Source organism: Ochotona princeps, chromosome 24, assembly GCF_030435755.1.
Source record: "Ochotona princeps isolate mOchPri1 chromosome 24, mOchPri1.hap1, whole genome shotgun sequence".
Classification (NCBI taxonomy): Eukaryota; Metazoa; Chordata; class Mammalia; order Lagomorpha; family Ochotonidae; genus Ochotona; species Ochotona princeps.
Window position 1 is genome coordinate 3,651,459 of NC_080855.1, and position 17,860 is coordinate 3,669,318.

Sequence of the window (17,860 nt, forward strand, 5' to 3'; positions counted from 1 at the left end):
TCAGGTGCTGCTGCCTTGACCAGTCCAGACTGTTGCGGGTTCCTTTACCTGTGGTTGATGGCAGGCTCCTTGGTCACACCTAGCTTAGTCCATCACCACCCCAGCTCTTTTTTTTTTTTTTTTTTTTTATTTTATCCATTTTATTGCATTGTTGTTGACAATCTTTACATAGTTAACTATAGTTGAAGGAAAAACAAGAAAAAGAAAAAAAAAGGTTCAGGGGAATAGGGAGGTGGGCAATGCTATTATGTCCATATTGTTTCCATCATGTATCTGAGGTAAAGGGGGATATTGAGGGAGAAGCCCCACCTGGTTTCCCGCCCACCCCAAGTCCCGGATATGGGGCATGCTCTGAGATATGTGCTCAAGTGGAGTTAATAGTTCTCCAGTTATGAGTCACTGCCAGTTTCGCTCGATGAGGTGGTCCGCTGATTGATATGGTCCATCATGAAGTCTCCATTTGTCCCATATTTCGCTGCCAACATATAGCTGAGATGAATGATTGTCCTATTCTGTCTTCTGTCTTTTCTTGGTTAGAATTCTAAGTCCAGCAGTTCAAGTGGGGAGATCTCCAAAGATACTTTGAGGTATTCCCAGATTAGTTTCTTGTGTGTTCTAGCAAGCACAGGGCCCGGCACAGTCCATCACCCTGATCAGCTGGTGGTTGCAATTGCTGGGTTGGTTCTGTTTTCAGTCCCGAGTTGCACTGGAACCAATGACCACCCCAGCTCTTTAGCTAAGCAGAGGGGCTAGAATTTCCATAGGGTTTGGCCCACATATCCCCCACACAATCTACCCCTGGATATGGTTCTCGAGTGCTAGTTAATGTCATGACCCTGTCTAATGTGACTCATTTCCTGACCCATCATCATGTCAGGTAATAGGATGTGATCCTGCTGGACAAGCCCCGAGCCATAGCTTTTCCATGGACTGGTGTTCGGTGGTCAGCATTGGTCAGTGATTACAAGTTCTTCAAAGGAAGAGTTACTGCCATTGGGAATCTTTAGGATTGACTTATATCCCAGAAGCACAGTGAGTTCAACCTGGAGCTACCTAAGCAGCGATTCAAAGAACCAGAACCCCAGAGCTCCCGGCTGGGCGGCCAGCAGGCGGTGCCTGGTGCCAAATGGCGAACTGGCCGCCTGGGGTCAGCTCACCACGTGCACGGGGTGGCTGTAGTCTGAGATCTGAGCATAAAGATGCCCTGGTCTGGGATCCACCTGCAGCGGGGAGGCTGCAGGAAGTTTAAACCCCCAGGCCCAAGGTCGCGCCCCTCTTCAATCCCATCCCCCGTCCGGTGATGGTGGCTGGTGAGCCCCGTGCCCACCTGGGCCCCAGAGACCCCCCTCGGCGTCCTCACCCCAAAGGGAGCATCCCCCAGAGCCCAGGCAAGCCCAGGGACAGCTCACCACATGCACGCGTGGCTGTAGTCTGGAATCTTGCTGCTGTTGTTTTAAACATGTACATATAAATATATTTTATGCATCTTCATTTATTTACTTGAAAGAGTTACTTAGAGGGAGAGCCAGAGAAAGATACCCTCCACCTTGTGGTCCGCTCCCCCGATGGCCGTAGTGGCCAGGGCTGAGCCAGGCTGAAACTGAGTGCTTCATCCGGGTCCCCCACGTGTGTGGCAGGGGCCTAAGCGCTTGAGCCATCTTTCACTGCTTTTCTCAGGCCATTAGCAGGGAGCTGCATCAGAAGTAACAGGTGCCTGTGGGCCTTGAACTGGCCGGTACCCTTGTGGAATGCCGCAGTTACTGGCAGTAGCTTTAGCTGCTCTGCCACAATGCTAACCCGCACACGAGCACTCTGAAATGGGTGTGGGTGTCCTCAGCAGTGGCTTAGCTTGCTGTATCTCAGTGTTCACTCCTTGAATTAGTTTTTAAGAAATGAAATAATGGAGCCTGTATGCTTGGGGAATAATCTGCCAGTTATCTTTTTGTGTATCCTCTCTCTCCGGCTGTCGCTCAGTGTAAACCAAGTATAGGCAGTGCCATGCACCCGCGGTAGGTGGAGATGGTGACGCAATAGGTGGAGATGGTGATGTAATAGGTGGAGATGGTGACGTGGTAGGTGGAGATGGTGACGTGGTAGGTGGAGATGGTGACGCGGTAGGTGGAGATGGTGACGTAGGTGGAGATGGTGACGCGGTAGGTGGAGATGGTGATGTAGGTGGAGATGGTGACGTGGTAGGTGGAGATGGTGACGTAGGTGGAGATGGTGACGCGGTAAGTGGAGATGGTGACGCGGTAGGTGGAGATGGTGACATAGGTGGAGATGGTGATGTAGGTGGAGATGGTGACGTGGTAGGTGGAGATGGTGACGTAGGTGGAGATGGTGACGCGGTAAGTGGAGATGGTGACGCGGTAAGTGGAGATGGTGACGCGGTAGGTGGAGATGGTGACGCGGTAGGTGGAGATGGTGACGTAGGTGGAGATGGTGACGCGGTAGGTGGAGATGGTGATGTAGGTGGAGATGGTGACGTGGTAGGTGGAGATGGTGACGTAGGTGGAGATGGAGAGCAGCGAGTGAGGATTCTGCTTGCCAAGGGAGGTTTGACTAGATGAGCGCCGAGTGGAAGCGTGGACGCTGTCCACATTCTCTAGGGATTTCTTGAGCAATTTGGGACTATTGGTTTCTTTTCAGTGTGCAGGGCGTGGTTTTGGCTCTTTCTAGAATGTCTCCAATAAACTGGCTTGCGATCAAGCCAGGGAGGAATGGTTGCCATGCTGTGCACCTGCCACGTCCATCTTTCTCAGATTACCAGGTGCCTGACAGCCCGTGCAGGACTGGCCTTGTGGCCCCCCGGGACCAGAGAGAGGTTAGAGGTGTGTATCCTCAGAGTCATTTCAAAGGAGTGTGATTACAACCCAGACGGAACAGGGAAATGTGGTTTTTCTTTTCTTTTTTTTTTTTTTTTTAAAGATTTATTTAGTTTTATTACAAAATCAGATATACAGAGAAGAGGAGAGACAGGAAAATCTTGCATCCAATGATTTACTCTCTAAGTGAGCGCAATGGCCGATGCTGCACCAATCCAAAGCCAGGAGCCAGGAACCTCTTCCGGGTCTCCCACGTGGGTGCAGGGTCCCAAGGCTTTGGGCCGTCCTCGACTGCTTTCCCAGGCCACAAGAAGGGAGCTGGATGGGAAGTGAAGCAGGGCTGCTGGGATTAGAACCGGTGCCCATATGGGATCCCAGCGCGTTCAAGTTGAGAACTTTAGCTGCTAGGCCACAGCGCTGGGCCCGGAAATGTGGTTTTTCACAGTGAATGTCCTAAGTAATTATTTTTACTTGAAAGATAGAGAAGAACATAAACACAGAGAAAGAGCTCCCTGTTAGGAATAGTAATAATTAGAAGACAGAAGACACACCTCAGCGAAGAGGCAGAGAGGTCAGGGATCCCGGAGCATTCAGGAGCCCACAGCACGCTGCAAAGCTAGGTGTATTCTTTTATTTACTGTTGAGAGAGTGTGGAAGAGCAACTTTTCGCCCGGCATAGGTGGGAGTAGGGAACAGGGGGCTAAAATAATCTTCTGAGAGGACAACAAGGCCATTTCCCTGAGAAGGGCAGGGGTTGGTCGCGGGAGGTGCAGAGGCACTGGTGAGCTTCTGAGACGGTGGATATTTCGCAGGGGCTTGGAGGGGCATGTGTCCTGCAGAGGGAGGCTGACATTCCCAGAATGCCCACACTGACTGGCCAAGGCCAGGAGTCTGAACCTCCATCTGGCTGGCACATTGGCGGCAGGGACCCAAGCATGTGACTGTCTCTGCCAAATCCCAGTGTATGTGTTAGCAGGAACTGGAATCGGGCCAGAGCCTGGACTTGGCCCTGGGGACTGTGCCGTGACGCAGCCTCTCGACCCCTGTGCAAGCCACTCAGCCTGTGCGAGGATGTCTTCATTTGGCTCGTAGCTCAGAGGCCAGAGTCCACTGTGTGGCCCTTTCTCGGGGGGGATGCCTGCACATGATGGGACTTCATGCATCCCTGTTGTTGCTGTCTGATTTGTTTCACTGGAAAGAGTGGGACAAAGGGAGAGAGAGGTTTTCGGGGGTTCATGCCTCACATGGCTCCAGTCGCCAGGTCTGGGAACAGGATGGAGCCAGAAGCTCCACCCAGGTCTGCCACATAAGTGGCCTGGGCCATCACTGCATCCCCTCCCCCACCAGCCATGTGCACGAGGAGCTTGCTCAGAAGCAGAATGGCCAGGACTCGAACCAGTGCTCCAGGGTGGGATGCCGGCATCACAGGGAGCATCTTAACCTGTTGTGCCACAGTACTGGCCCTGCAGTGAAGTGTATGCTTACCTGAGTGCAGGTTGTTAAGGTGTTCTGCAGGGGAATTGCCTCGGGCACACTGTGTACCTGTAGCTGTGTCTGTGTGTGGCTGGGAACTGCCGTAAGCAGAGGCTAAAGGAGCTCCGGAGGTTCCTGCCGGGTTCCTGAGCGCCTGCTGGGGCTCCCACCTAGGACACAGACCTGGTGCCCAGCGACATCGCGGCGGGCCTGGCCCTTCTCCACCAGCAGCAGGACAACATCCGCAGCGATCTGGAGCCTGATGAGGCGGTCAGCCGCTCCCCGGAGCCCTCTCAGGTGAGCTGGCAGTGCCCCCGGATGGCATGATGTGACACCTGCACCATGTCGGTCCTCAGCGAGCCAGGTAGCAGTGGCAGTGGAATCTGACCTCTCACCTGTCAAAAGAGAGGAAGAGAGATGGAGACAAAGATCTGTCCACTGGTTCACTCCCCAAGTGGCTGCAACGGCCGGAGATAAGCCAATCTGAAGCCAGGAGCCCATGGCTTCTTCCGAGTCTCTCGTGCAGGTGCAGGGTCCCACAGCTCTGGGCCATCCTCTACTGCTTCCCCAGGCCACCAGCAGGGAGCTGGATGGGAAGCGAAGCAGCTAGTTTACGAACCAGTGCCCATATGGGATCCCTGTGCATGCAAGGCGAAGATTTAGCCTGTAGGCTACCACGCCCCGTCCATCCTGTTTTTAAAGTTTTCTGTTGTAGGAAGTGCACTGTTGGAGTCTGCACTCTGAAGTGTTTGCTTTCTCCCTTGGGGCTGGAGAGCAGAAACAGAGCAGTTGTAATTGGCTATGGTTTGCCTGCCACAGGTTGTTAGAGAAAATGACACGTAGGCCATGTATGACACGGGGACCATGTTACACGTACACTGTAAGTATCACACGTAGACTGACACACGTGGACTCTCACACATGAACTGTCACACATGGACTATGTCACACGTGGACTGTCACACGTGGACTGTCACACATGGACTGTCACACGTGGACTGTCACACATGGACTGTCACACATGGACTGTCACATGTGAACTGTCGTACATGGACTCACACATGGACTGTGTCATACGTGGACTATCACACATGAACTGTTGTACATGGACTCACACATGGACTGTCATACGTGGACTGTCACACGTGGACTGTCACACATGAACTGTCATACATGGACTCACACATGGACTGTGTCACATGTGGACTATGTCACATGTGGACTGTCACACATGAACTACGTACATGGACTCTGTCACACAGACTGCCACATACAGACTGCATGTGTCATATGTGGTCTGTCATCGTCGACGGTGTCATGTATATGGACTGTGTGCGTCATATGTAGACTGTATGTATCACAAGTGGGCTGCATGTGTCACATGTATGTGGCCCTTGCTGGAGTACCCAGCTTGTGACAGATGGCTCAGGGTGACTGCAGCGTGGGGGCTGCTGGTCCATGCCTGCAGGCGGGGTGCTGAGAAGCTGCCAGGCTGCTTTGCTGCCCACTGCAGCTGTGTCTGCTGCATTCCTGTACAATGAGCCGTCCACCTCTGAGTGCCTTTTAGGGTTGGTTTCCCATGTGGGTGTTCCCCGAGAGCTCTCTTCAGTGAGGGAAGGGTGGGGGTCAGTGTTTGTGTTCAGGGTTCAGCTCCCAGTATGTTGATCCTCTGCCTCATGAATTCCCTTCAGCAAAAAGCCTCTCTCTCTCTCTCTCTCTCTCTCTCTCTCTCTCTCTCTCTCTCTCTCGCAGGACGCTGACCTGGACGCCGAGTTGGAGAACTGCCATCATTATATGCAGTTTGCAGCTGCCGCCTACGGCTGGCCCCTCTACGTGTACAGAAACCCCTTCACAGGCCTCTGCAAGGTCGGAGGTGACTGGTAGGTTGGCATTGCCCCCAGGGGGAGATTCAGAAATGCTTTCAGCTATCTCCTGTTTATAAGAGTGTGAAGAACTCGCATTTGGTTCATCAGGAGTCTCCGGTCGGGCTGGTTTGTGGGGTGCTGCGGCCTGTTCGTCTGTGCCCACTTGTCCAGCCTGAGCCCTTGGGAGTTTTGCGGTAGGCCCCGTGCCCTGTGCCCTGTGCCTGTCATTTCTTCGGCCTGAGTTGCCGAGGACGCTCTTCTGCATAACCACGTGAAGATGACAAAATTGGCGAGGCTGCAGCTTAGGTTTGCATTCCCCCCACTTTATTAGCAGCTCTCCTCCTGGTCCTGCATTCTCTGTAGCATTGGGCCGTCGTGGCTCGCCGTCTCTTTCAAGTTTCAGACAGGCCCACAGCCATTCTTTGCCTTTCAGGACACTGGCGTTTTCAGCAAGGCAGTGTGGACAGTGTGCAGTGGCTCTGGGTCTGCCTTTCCTGCTGACACCCTGTCGGCGATGGCCAGCGGCTCCTGGCCGGGTCTCACACTGGTGGCTGCTCTGCCCTCCTGGGGTGTGAGAGCTGGTTGTTGGGGAAGCGCTCTGAGACCGTGGGCCCACTTCCTCTGATGCTTACCCAGTAACTCCTGTTAAACCATTCATTCCTGGGACGGTCACAAATGTGTAATTTTTCTGATTTCACCATGAATTACCTTTCCTGTTCTACTGATTGAGTTGTAGTAATTCCTCACTGTTCATTTGCCAAGAAGGGTGATGTTTATTAGACCACCGGTGCCCCTCAGGCTGCCTGGGGGTCTGCCGGGTCCCCTTTTTGGAGCCTGTGTGATTTTCCTGTGTAAGCGGCTGCAGCCCTATCTGGGTCCCACTTCTCTCTGGAGGTTGCGGGGGGCGGGGAGTGAAGTTTGGAGCCTGAGCTCTAAGTGCTGTTTGTGCCAATTACTCCCAGGCCACCGCTGCCTCAGCGCCCACTCAGTGGGCAGATTTGGGGCAAAACCTGCAACTTTGATGTGATTTGCTGCAGTGTTTGTATTTTATTTTTGGAAGTGTATCGTGGATTTTCCTTGCCTTCTCCCGTGCCTCCCTGTGTCCGCTGTCTTCCCCAGGGAGATCCCTGGGCCCCAGCAGCATCAGTGGCCCTTGGGACAGGGCAGGCGGGCTGACCAGGGTGGCTGGCCTGTCTGTGGTTCTTGGCTTTCGGCTGGGAGCGCTAACCTCCGGGGGACTCCGATTTGCCCTCTGGTCATGGCTGTTTCACCTGTGTCAGGCAGCATTGCCTTTCAGGGTCCCTCCCCCTCGCTGATGTCTGATTGTGTGAATGTGGAAGGCATCTGAGCCGTGGCGGAAGGCAACACTCCAGGACGAGGCGCGCAGAGAGGTCTTCCGTCTCCGAGCCAGCCAGGCCACGACCTGAGAATGCTGCACCCTCATCCTCACAGTTGGGAAAAGTGACAGTGCAGATTGGTCAGCAGGTGGCTCAGGCTGGGGCGCTGATGGGCCTGTTCCCCCTTTTTCCAGTTGCAGAAGCAGAACAACCGAGTATGACCTGGTCGGGGGTGATCAGCTCCACTGTCACTTTGGCTCCATCCTGCACACGACAGGGCTGCAGTACAGGGACTTCATCCATATCAGCTTCCATGACAAGGTAGGCCTGGCCCGGTGCTGCTGTGCTCGGAGACTCTGAAGGAGTTAGGAGTTAGGCACTGCTGCTCGTGTGACTGACGGAGCTGCTGCAACGCTCTAGGAAGTCGCAGGGCCCTGGAGCCCACGAGTTCCGCAGAGGCACAGCTCCCACTTGTCCCGCAGCCGCCATTGGAGACCCCACATGTGCCCTTGTTGTTAATCCCACGAGATTCTGGGGTCGATCAGCCTTGTTGTAGGTCTCGGGCCGCATGCACAGCAGTGTCTTGTGGAGGTCTCAGTCATGGGGAAGGCGGGTGGACCTGGGCCCGCTGTGGGAGCCAGCCCCGCACAGCCGGGAGCGGGGTGTGCCCAAGGCCGCTGTGGGAGCCAGCCCCGCTCAGCCTCTGGGGTGATGTTGCTCACGAGCTCCCCCAGGGATTTTGCCCTCCAAGAGGGCAGCCTTGGATGTGGGGCATTAGTGGTTGACGGTTCTCACACTCTGCCCAACAGCATTTAGGGAAGCTTTAAAATTCCCTGAGTGTGGCTGGTGCCACAGCCTGTGAAGAGCATCCCACATGGTGCTGGTTTGTGTCCAGGCTGTTCCACTTCTTTTTTTTTTTTTTTTAAGATTTATTTAGAGACCCGGCACGGTAGCCTAGAGGCTAAAGTCCTCCCCTTGCATGTGCCGAGATCCCATGTGAACACTGGTTCTTATGCTGGCTGCTCTACTTCCAGTCCAGCTCCCTTCTAATGTACCTGGGAAAACAGTGGAAACTGGCCCAGGTGCTTGGGCCCAAACTGCTACATGGGAGGCCGGGGTGAAACTCCTGGCTTCTTCTTGGCTCTTGCGGCCATCTGGTGAGTGAGCCAGCGGATGGGAAAATCTACCCCCCAACACACACACCCTTCCCTCCCTTTATCTGTAACTCTGCCTTTTAAATAAAACATAAAAGCCAGGACTGAGAATAGCACTGGCAGGCTGTGGCGGCAGCCTGTCCCCCAGCCCATGGGCTCCCAGGCCTCCCGCCCCTCAGGGGGTCTGCTGAGGAAGGCTCCCAGGTGCCCGCCTTGAGACGCACCCAGAGACTCCTGAAGCTGCTGGCTGGGAAAGGCGTGTGGCCCGGCAGGGAAGGTGCCGGTCGACTGCATGCTCCAGCCTCCCCTGGCCCACACCTTAGGAGGCAGTTTGCCTGGCTCTCTCTCTCTTTTGAATGCTTTATTATTTTTTTTTGAAGATTTATTTCATTTTTATTGGAAAGGCAGATTACAGAGAGGAGCAGAGACAGAGAGGAAGATCTTCTATCTGATGATTCACTCCCCAAGTGGCCGCAATGGCCAGTACTGCACCGATCCAGAGCCAGGAGCCAGGAACTTCTTTCCAGGTCTCCCACATGGGTATAAGGTCCCAAGGCTTTGGGCCTTCCTCAACTGCTTTCCCAGGCCACAAGCAGGGAGCTGGATGGGAAGCTGGGCAGCCAGGATTAGAACCAGTGCCCGTATGGGATCCTGGTGCGTACAAGGCGAGGACTTTAGCCGCTAGGCTACCGTGCCAGGCCCTTGTGTCACTCTTAAACAAATAATAGTAATAGTTAAAAAAAAAAGTCCTTTGGGAGGATACTGTGACGCCCTGCACCTGTCAGAGTTGGTCCAGCTCCCTGCTGATGCATCTGGGAGGCAGCCGGTAGGGCTGAGGTGTGTGGGCCCCTGCCACCAACCCTGGACATCCGGCTGGAGTTCGGGCTCCTGGCCGCAGCCCAGCCCAACCCTGACTGTCGCTGTGCCTTCCAAACATAGTCACTCTCAAAGGAAACACTGGTGCCGGCCTTCCCTTCCCCCGTGACACTGGGCATGTCCCAGACAGCATCTTCATCACCGCATCGAACACCTGCCCTAGTACGGCTGTAAGAGACGGCGGTGTCACAGGTCTGGGGCTTTTGGAAGAGCGGTGTGAAGGCCCTTGTCCTGCCAAAGCCGGGGGCGTACAGGAGCAGTTCAGGCCCTGCCTGCTCTGCGTGCCAAACTGGCCACAGAAGGTGGCACCTTGACAGTAGCTGTGGCCACCCACTGCCCGCCTTGAACAAGGCCTGCTCTCCAGCCCCAGCTGCTCGGTGATGCCGTGTGCCCCCTGAGATGGGGAAATGTCCCAGGGGTGCTTAGAGCGCCGGCTGGAGCTCACGCAGTGGGGAGGGGCAGGCAGAGCTCCAGCCGTGTCTGCCTCAGCCCAGCCCTTTCAGGGCTCTGGGTTTTAAAAAATGCATTTCTAAAATGTGTAAGTCAAATTACAGAGGCAGATCTTTCACCTGCTGGTTCACCCCTTAGATGGCTGTAATGGCGAGAGCTGGGCCAGGGCAAGCCGAGCTGCTTGTGGGGTCTCCTGGGGGTTCAGGGCCAGCCTCTGCAGCTTTCCCAGGCACGTTAGCAGGGAGCGGATTGGAAGTGGAGCAGCCAGGACTTGAACTGGCACCCCGTGGGGATGCTGGTGCTGCAGGTGGCGGACTTCTCCGCTCTGCCATGGCATTGGCCCCTTTCGCGGGGCTCTTTCAGGATGTGGTTCTGAAAGGCTGAGTTTGGGATTGTGGCTTTAACTACGGTCACTTATGAACAGAAGGGCCCAAAGCCTTTTGCCCTCTGCCCAGATTTGTATAGGGAACCTCACAGAGTTTCTGGAATGTGCTTACTGAAAACAAAACAAAACAAACCCGCATGGATTTCAAAGTTCTATTTGCACCAAAATGACTCTTTTTAAATCTCGTTGAAATCCTGGTGTACACAGTTTTGGGTTTAATTTTAATAAAGCTGGCTGAGCCCTGCCCCATGAGTTCAGGTGGGGGTCACCTGAATGGTCGGCACCCACGTGCCGGCCCCAAGGGTGGCGTCTGGCTGCCCAGCACAGTACTTAACCATGGGCTCTTGGGGAGGCTGGGACAGAGTGTGGCAGCTGAGGGGAGATGTATCCACGAGGGGTGGGGCAGGCCTGACTGCAGGGGAGTGGGAGAAGCTTGTGTCATGAAAGCCTGCCGTTTGCAAAGGGTCTGGGGAGGAGGGGGCAGAAGGGCAGGGGCAACTTGGTGCCCTTCCTCCCGGGGCTGTGGCGGTCAGCTGCTGGTCATTGCGGGCATTGCTGCGTTGTAAGGCTGTGTCAGGGTTCATGTTTGCATCCCTCACGCCACTCCCACTCCCCCTGCAGGTGTACGAGCTACCGTTTCTGGTGGCCCTGGACCACAGGAAGGAGGCTGTCGTGGTTGCAGTGAGGGGGACCATGTCTCTCCAGGTGAGCCTGGGGCCCACACCCGCCACACTGCGGGGAGGGCAGGGGTGGAGACCCTGGGGAAGGGAGACCACATCTCTCCAGGTGAGCCTGGGGCCCGCAGCTGGCCACACTGCGGGGAGGGCAGGGGCGGGGACCCCGGGGAAGGGAGACCACATCTCTCCAGGTGAGCCTGGGGCCCGCAGCTGGCCACACTGCGGGGAGGGCAGGGGCGGGGACCCCGGGGAAGGGAGACCACATCTCTCCAGGTGAGCCTGGGACCCGCAGCTGGCCACACTACAGGGAGGGCAGGGGCGGGCACCTGTCAGAGACAGCACTTCTGGATAACAGCCTGGGCCGTGGAGGACAGGCAGGCAGGATGCAAGTCCAGGGCTGGATCACGCCTGTGCTCCTGTGTGCCCTTCGTCGCTGTGTGGGTGTTTCAGGAGCCTTCCCAAGCCCACTCTCCACCCAGGCCAGGCCAGGGTCTCTCCGTGTGGATCGGGGCCACCCTGGAGCTGTCTGTGAGTGCAGCGCCCCCTGCTGTCCCTCAGGAGTGCACGTGACACTCAGCCGCCCACCCCACAGCGCCCCTAGCTGATGGCTGCGCTGTCTCTGCTGTTGTGTAGGACATCCTGACTGACCTGTCCGCAGAGAGCGAGACCCTGGACTGCGAGTGTGGGGTGCATGACCGTCTGGCCCACAAGGTACAGCCCTGGGTGTCCCTCCGGCCAGTGCTGCCCCCAGTGCCGAACGACGTGCCCCTGCTGGTGGATGGCCGCAGCAGGCAGAGGTTGTGTGTGTACCTGAAAGAGAGGATGCGGAGACCGAGTCTGACTTGCCTGAGCAACATGGTCAGTGAAGCCCGTGTCAGGCCGGCTGTTGGCTCGTCGCGCCCTCGGCTTGGCAGTGGCCTCCCAGTGAGAGGAGCAGAGCCATGCTGTGGAGAAGGCCTCCCCACCTCTCCCGGCTGCTCCCACACGTCCTCCCAGAGGTCTGGGCTTCTCTGGGCTGGGGCTGTCTCCCAGGGAGACAGGCTAGGGCTGACCTGTGATTTCCTTAAATATGGGTGGGTTTTTTTAATTTATTTTTTTTAATTTATTTGTTTTTAAAGATTGATTTTATTTTTATTGGAAAGGCAGATATACAGAGAGGAGGAGAGACAGAGAGGAAAATCTTCCATCCGATGGTTCACTCCCCAAGCAGCCACAGTAGCTGGAACTGAGCCATTCTGGAGCCAGGAGCTTCCTCTGTGTCTCCCACTCGGGTACAGGGTCCCAAGGCTTTGGGCCATCCTCGACTGCCTTCCTAGGCCACAGGCAGGGAGCTGGATGGGAAGTGGAGCAGCTGGGATTAGAACTGGCGCCCATATGGGATCCTGGTGTGTTCAAGGCGAGGACTTTAACCCCGCTATGCAATCATGCCGGGCCCAAATATGGGTGGTTTTAAAAAATTACGAAACAGGGCCCGGCGGCGTGGTCTAGCGGCTAAAGTCCTCGCCTTGAAAGCCCCGGGATCCCATATGGGCGCCGGTTCTAATCCCGGCAGCTCCACTTCCCATCCAGCTCCCTGCTTGTGGCCTGGGAAAGCAGTTGAGGACGGCCCAATGCATTGGGACACTGCACCCGCGTGGGAGACCCGGAAGAGGTTCCAGGTTCCCGGCTTCGGATCGGCGCGCATCGGTCCGTTGCGGCTCACTTGGGGAGTGAATCATCGGACGGAAGATCTTCCTCTCTGTCTCTCCTCCTCTGTGTATATCTGGCTATAATAAAATGAATAAATCTTTAAAAAAAAAAAAAAAAATTACGAAACACACATTAAAAGCCACTAGGTGTGTGCTGGCCACCAGTAAGCGTGCAGGTGCCTGGCGGCCCAGGCACTCCCAGGATCCTCCACCTTCAGGGTTTTCCCAGGGTGCTTGGATCCCTGAATGCTGCGTGGCCGTCCTAGCTGCCCCGTGTGGCCTCATCCCTGGGACTGCACCTGCCCTAGACATTCACGTTGGTGGGATCCCAGGTCCGTCTGGGCATGATGCTGCTGTAGCCCGTGTTGAAACTGACTTTCACTTCATTGGAAGGGCAGAGAGACGCATGTTACAGCCCATGGGTCACCCCACAATGCCTGTGCAGGCTGGAACCGGGCTAGCTTGAAGGCAAAAGCCCAGATTTCAATTCAGATTGCACAGGTAGGGGGCAGAGGCCCAAGAACTTAGGCCAGCACCTGCTGCCTCTTGGGGTGCGTTAGCAGGCAGCCGGAATTAGGGGCTGGGCCCTCGGAAATGGGGCGCAGGCAGTGCAGGCGGCATGTCAGCTGCTACCCCCAACTACCTGCTGTCTTTCTCCCTGAAGCCAAGTGATGCTGATCAGAGAGCCCATGGGAGGCTTGGCCTTCTCCCAGGGGCGGGGGTGTTGTCTGTTGGCTGCTGTGCCCATGTGTACCGGTGCCTCCTTTTGGGACTAGCCCAGATATGGGGCTGCAGTTCTGTGACTTTTTGGTGGGCCACTGTGTTGTTTTGCACCGTGCAGGCCATGTTGGGGGCCCACCAGCAGACGCCATCTGAGTTTGGTTTCCGCACAGCCTTGTCAAGATTGCTAGCTCCCCTTTTATTTTCTCACTCCCTAGTGGGTGCGCTGTGGCTTGGAATACGTGGGGGTCAGTGTGCAGTGGCTCACTGCAAGCCGGCCCAGCGAGGACTCCCAGGAGAAGGCGGTGCCCGGGGGACGTGGCCTTGGCAGTGTTGAGGTCCAGAGGTGCCCCACTATTGGGCTTGGTGCCTTTCACACCCACCCTGCTGTTGGCAAAGCAGGCGTGTCGTAGCCTGCGTGCAGCTGCCAGTAGCAGGTGTGCAGGGCCCCGCCTGGGAGGGCCGGGAAGGGGCCGTGGAGCAGAGCCCATGCGAGCCTTGCCAACCTGGGAGTGGCAAGTTTTTTCTTTAACCCTTAGCTGGCTTTTGCTGCCTCCTCGTTTCACAAGACTCCACTTTAACCGTTACTGCACATGTGTGAAGAAAAAGAAAATTTTAACCGTTATTACAGAGAGTCAGCCAGTTGTCCCGGGCTACCTTAGGCGTGCCACAGGCTCTGGCCGGGCTGTGGTTTGCTCAGGTGAAAGTGGTGTGTAGCACTGGCCACGGCCTGACGGAGCAGTGTCCACACCTCTGCCTCGCCGGCCCCCAGGCAGGCAAGCCCTGCTGCCGTCCTCACTGACCCAGGTCTGAGCTGGAGCTGCCAGCTGCGCAGGGAGGCATGGCAGCAGCGTGTGGGCTCCAAGTTCTGCTCAGTTCCCAGGGCTCGGAACCGCTACGTCGTCCATGCGGGTCCTGGCGGGCCGCAGGTGACCGCTTTAACCTCTGGCAGGATGCTTGGGAGGCCTGCCTCCGCTGCCCTCTCGGGCCAGGAACACCCCAGGGACCCGCAGTGCCTTTACGGACGCTTGGCACAGTCCTGCAGTTCCCCGCAGCCCTCTGCATGTCCTGTCGGAGCATGGGCCGTAGCGCGGAAGCTGCTGTGCTGGCCCAAGGGTGGCCTTCCGGCCCCGGGCCAGGCTCTCTCGTTCCCTGCCCCAGGCCTCACCTCTTGGGAGCTCCCTTTAGATAGAGGAAGAGCCTACTGTTGGCTTAGAACTAACGCCCTTTTATTTTTTTTATTTTTTATTTTTTTTAAGATTTTTATTGTTATTGGAAAGCCGGATATACAGAGAGGAGGAGAGACAGAGAGGAAGATCTTCCATCCGATGTTTCACTCCCCAAGTGAGCCGCAACGGGCCGGTACGCGCCAATCCGATGGCGGGAACCTGGAACCTCTTCCGGGTCTCCCACGCGGGTGCAGGGTCCCAATGCATTGGGCCGTCCTCAACTGCTTTCCCAGGCCACAAGCAGGGAGCTGGATGGGAAGTGGAGCTGCCGCGATTAGAACCGGCGCCCATATGGGATCCCGGGGCTTTCAAGGCGAGGACTTTAGCCGCTAGGCCATGCCGCCGGGCCCTAACGCCCTTTTAAAAGATGAGCTGGGTAGGCGTTTAGGCTGGCAGTCCCAGAGGCCCTGGGAGGCGGGACAGCACAAGTGGTGGGGTTCCACCTGCTCCGGAGGAGACCTGGGTGGAGTGCCGGCTCCTGGCTCCTGCACCAGGGCAGCTGAGGAATGAACCAGAAGATAGGAAGCCAGTTCTCCCTCTGTCCATCTCTCTCAAATGTAGTAATAAAAAGATCAGTTACCTAGCTAAATCTGGCCAGCTCCTGAGGCCTTGGCTCACATAATGTGACGCATGCTTGAAGCCAGCTCCCCCACAGCTGCAGGAGAGGCTGCAGACGGGTCTGACCCTGAGCCCCTGCCCGTGCCCAGCGCAGTACTGGGGTCGGGGGGAGGGCTGCAGGGCCCCTGCTGGGGTCTCCTGTCTGGGGGCCAGTCCATGAGCCTGCAGCAGGTGCACTCCGCCCTGATCCATCCTGACCCCACCTCGTCTGTGTCCCCAGGGCATTTCACAGGCTGCCAGATACGTCCACCGATGCCTCATCAACGACGGGATTTTGAGTCAAGCCTTCAGCGTTGCTCCTGTAAGATGTTACTTTCTTTTTCTTTCTCCTGTTTGTTATGTGCGACCTTTTGCTCACTGCCTTGGTCCTGCAGGAGTATCGGCTGGTCACCGTGGGGCACAGCCTGGGCGCGGGAGCCGCCGCCCTGCTGGCGCTGATGCTCAGGAGCTCCTACCCGCAAGTCCGCTGCTACGCCTTCTCCCCGCCCCGGGGGCTGCTCAGGTACTGCCCCGCCTCCACCCTTAGGGTGTGCCGAGGGGCCATGTGGGGGTCCATGCGTCTGCCCAGCGAGGTTTCTGTGCCCATGGGTGGGTTGCCAGGGGCCCATCTGCTAGGCTGAGCTGGTCGGAATGTGAGCTGTGGCTGGGCTCGCTCCAGCGGGTCCAGGACTGCCCCTGGACTCTCCCACCCCTTCAGGGCCCAGGGGAGCCGCAGTCTTGCTGCCTTGGCCTCGTGCGCTGCGGGCGGGCAGCTGACTCGTGCTGTCCGGGGCATTGCAGCAAATCCCTCTGTGAATACTCCAAGGGCTTCATCGTGTCGCTTGTCCTTGGCAAGGATGTCATCCCCAGGTAGGTGTGAGGCTGGGGCTGGGGCTGAGGTGGCCGGAGCCCCGGCGCCCTGTGCCTCAGTGGGACCTGCCCCTCAGGCTGAGCGTGACCAACTTGGAGGATCTGAAGAGGAGAATCCTACGTGTGATTGCTCACTGCAACCAGCCCAAGGTAAGAGCTGCCCGGACAGCGGCGGTGGGTGGCTCGGGAGCGCAGGGAGGGCACTGTCCGCTGGGCCTGCCGCTGCTCCGCCCGCCGAGCTCTGTGGTGCTGCCCAGCAGGCCGACGGCTCAGCGAGCACATGCCCTCCGGTTAGACAGCACTGCCTGGGCCTCTGCTCCCAGGCGACGACTCCGACGACTCCGGCTGTGCCTGCCGGCGCTCTGTCCCCAAACCACAGAGGAAAGTTCCAGTGTGCCTGTCCTGGGGACGTGGCGCTTCCCAGGGCGCATGGGGCACTGCCAGGATGCTCCCGTGTGTTTGATGGAGTCTGAAAAAGCGTGTCCACCTGTGCTAGCTTTGGATAACATCACTGGCGATTTTAGTTCATTAGCCACTATTTTGCTTTTGGCTTTGTTTGCTAATCAGAGCATCTTCTCCATATCACTTGCCCCTCCCCAGCTCAGCGTTTAGTAACAGAGACGGGTATGCTGCTTGGCAGGAGTTCCTGAAAAGAACCAAGGGTTTTCTGTCAGACCTCACCTTCTGGGTCCTGGCCTGGAACTGCAGTGTTGGGATGTGTTGGGTGCTCTTGGCGTCCATGCAGGGTGCTCCCGCTGCAGCACAGGCCGGCCTCCACACCTGCCCCTCTCTCACCCTCAGTACAGGATCCTGTTGCATGGCTGCTGGTACGAGCTGTTCGGAGGGAACCCTGATAACTTCCCCACCGAGCTGGACGGGGACAGCCAGGGGGAGCTGACACAGCCTCTTCTCGGGGAGCAGAGCCTGCTGACACACTGGTCCCCCGCATACAGCTCTTCCAGCGACTCCCCACTGGACTCCTCGCCCAAGTACCCACCCCTGTACCCCCCTGGCAGGCTCATCCACCTGGAGGAGGAGGGTGGCTCGGGGAGGTAAGTGTGGACCCTGGGGGCGCCATGGCCCAGCCCCTCTCCACGGGGCAGCAGGCATGGGCGGGGGTCCCTGAAGCAGCGCCCCTCACTTGCTCCTGCTTGCAGGCTTGGCTGCTGCGCAGCAGCGCGCTACACCGCCCGGTGGTCGCATGAGGCGGAGTTCAGCCGAATCCTCATCGGGCCCAAGATGCTGACTGACCACATGCCAGACATCCTGATGAGGGCCCTGGACAGTGTGGTGGCCGACAGAGGGGTCTGTGTCTCCTGTCCAGCACAGGGGCTGCCCGACGTCGATGTGGTGTGAGCGAGGACCGTTTCCTGACTCGGTGTCTGAGTGAGGCCAGGATACAGGACACCCTCAGCAGGAACCCTCAGTGACACCACCAGAATGGACAGCAGGGACAGGAGGCTTGTGGGGTGCAATGGGCACAGTGCTGGTGTGTGAGGTGCCCCGGACAGCCCTGGGCTCGGCCGGCCCGCAGCCACCCCTCTTCCCGGACGGCCGCTTTCCTGCCACGGCTCAGGTGTGAGCTGACTTACAGTGCATGGGGCATGGGATGGGGGCTCCGCAGCCATCCCAGGGCTGCCGCCTCAGGGGCACCCAGGGCAGGGGCTGGGCAGGGGAGTGGACACGTGCTAGCGCCCCCTGCAGGTGGTCGGTC

At 57.2% G+C, this 17,860-nt stretch overlaps 1 protein-coding gene across 3 annotated transcripts in view; it reads left to right on the top strand.

Annotated features, from left to right (window-relative positions):
- DAGLB (diacylglycerol lipase beta) overlaps positions 1-17,513 on the top strand; it is a 29,854-nt gene extending 12,341 nt beyond the window's left edge. For 2 of the 3 annotated variants that reach the window (XM_004599289.2, XM_058680295.1), the window contains 11 exons: positions 4,473-4,595; positions 6,051-6,178; positions 7,695-7,821; positions 10,987-11,070; positions 11,676-11,753; positions 15,518-15,598; positions 15,672-15,799; positions 16,078-16,146; positions 16,224-16,296; positions 16,948-17,198; positions 17,304-17,513. In XM_004599289.2, coding sequence (XP_004599346.2) covers positions 4,473-4,595; positions 6,051-6,178; positions 7,695-7,821; positions 10,987-11,070; positions 11,676-11,753; positions 15,518-15,598; positions 15,672-15,799; positions 16,078-16,146; positions 16,224-16,296; positions 16,948-17,198; positions 17,304-17,502 — 1,341 coding nt within the window. In that variant the 3' untranslated portion in view covers positions 17,503-17,513. The remainder of the gene's footprint in view (positions 1-4,472; positions 4,596-6,050; positions 6,179-7,694; positions 7,822-10,986; positions 11,071-11,675; positions 11,754-15,517; positions 15,599-15,671; positions 15,800-16,077; positions 16,147-16,223; positions 16,297-16,947; positions 17,199-17,303) is intronic. The other variant, XM_058680296.1, reaches the window with a different exon arrangement.
- The last annotated feature ends 347 nt before the right edge of the window (positions 17,514-17,860 follow it).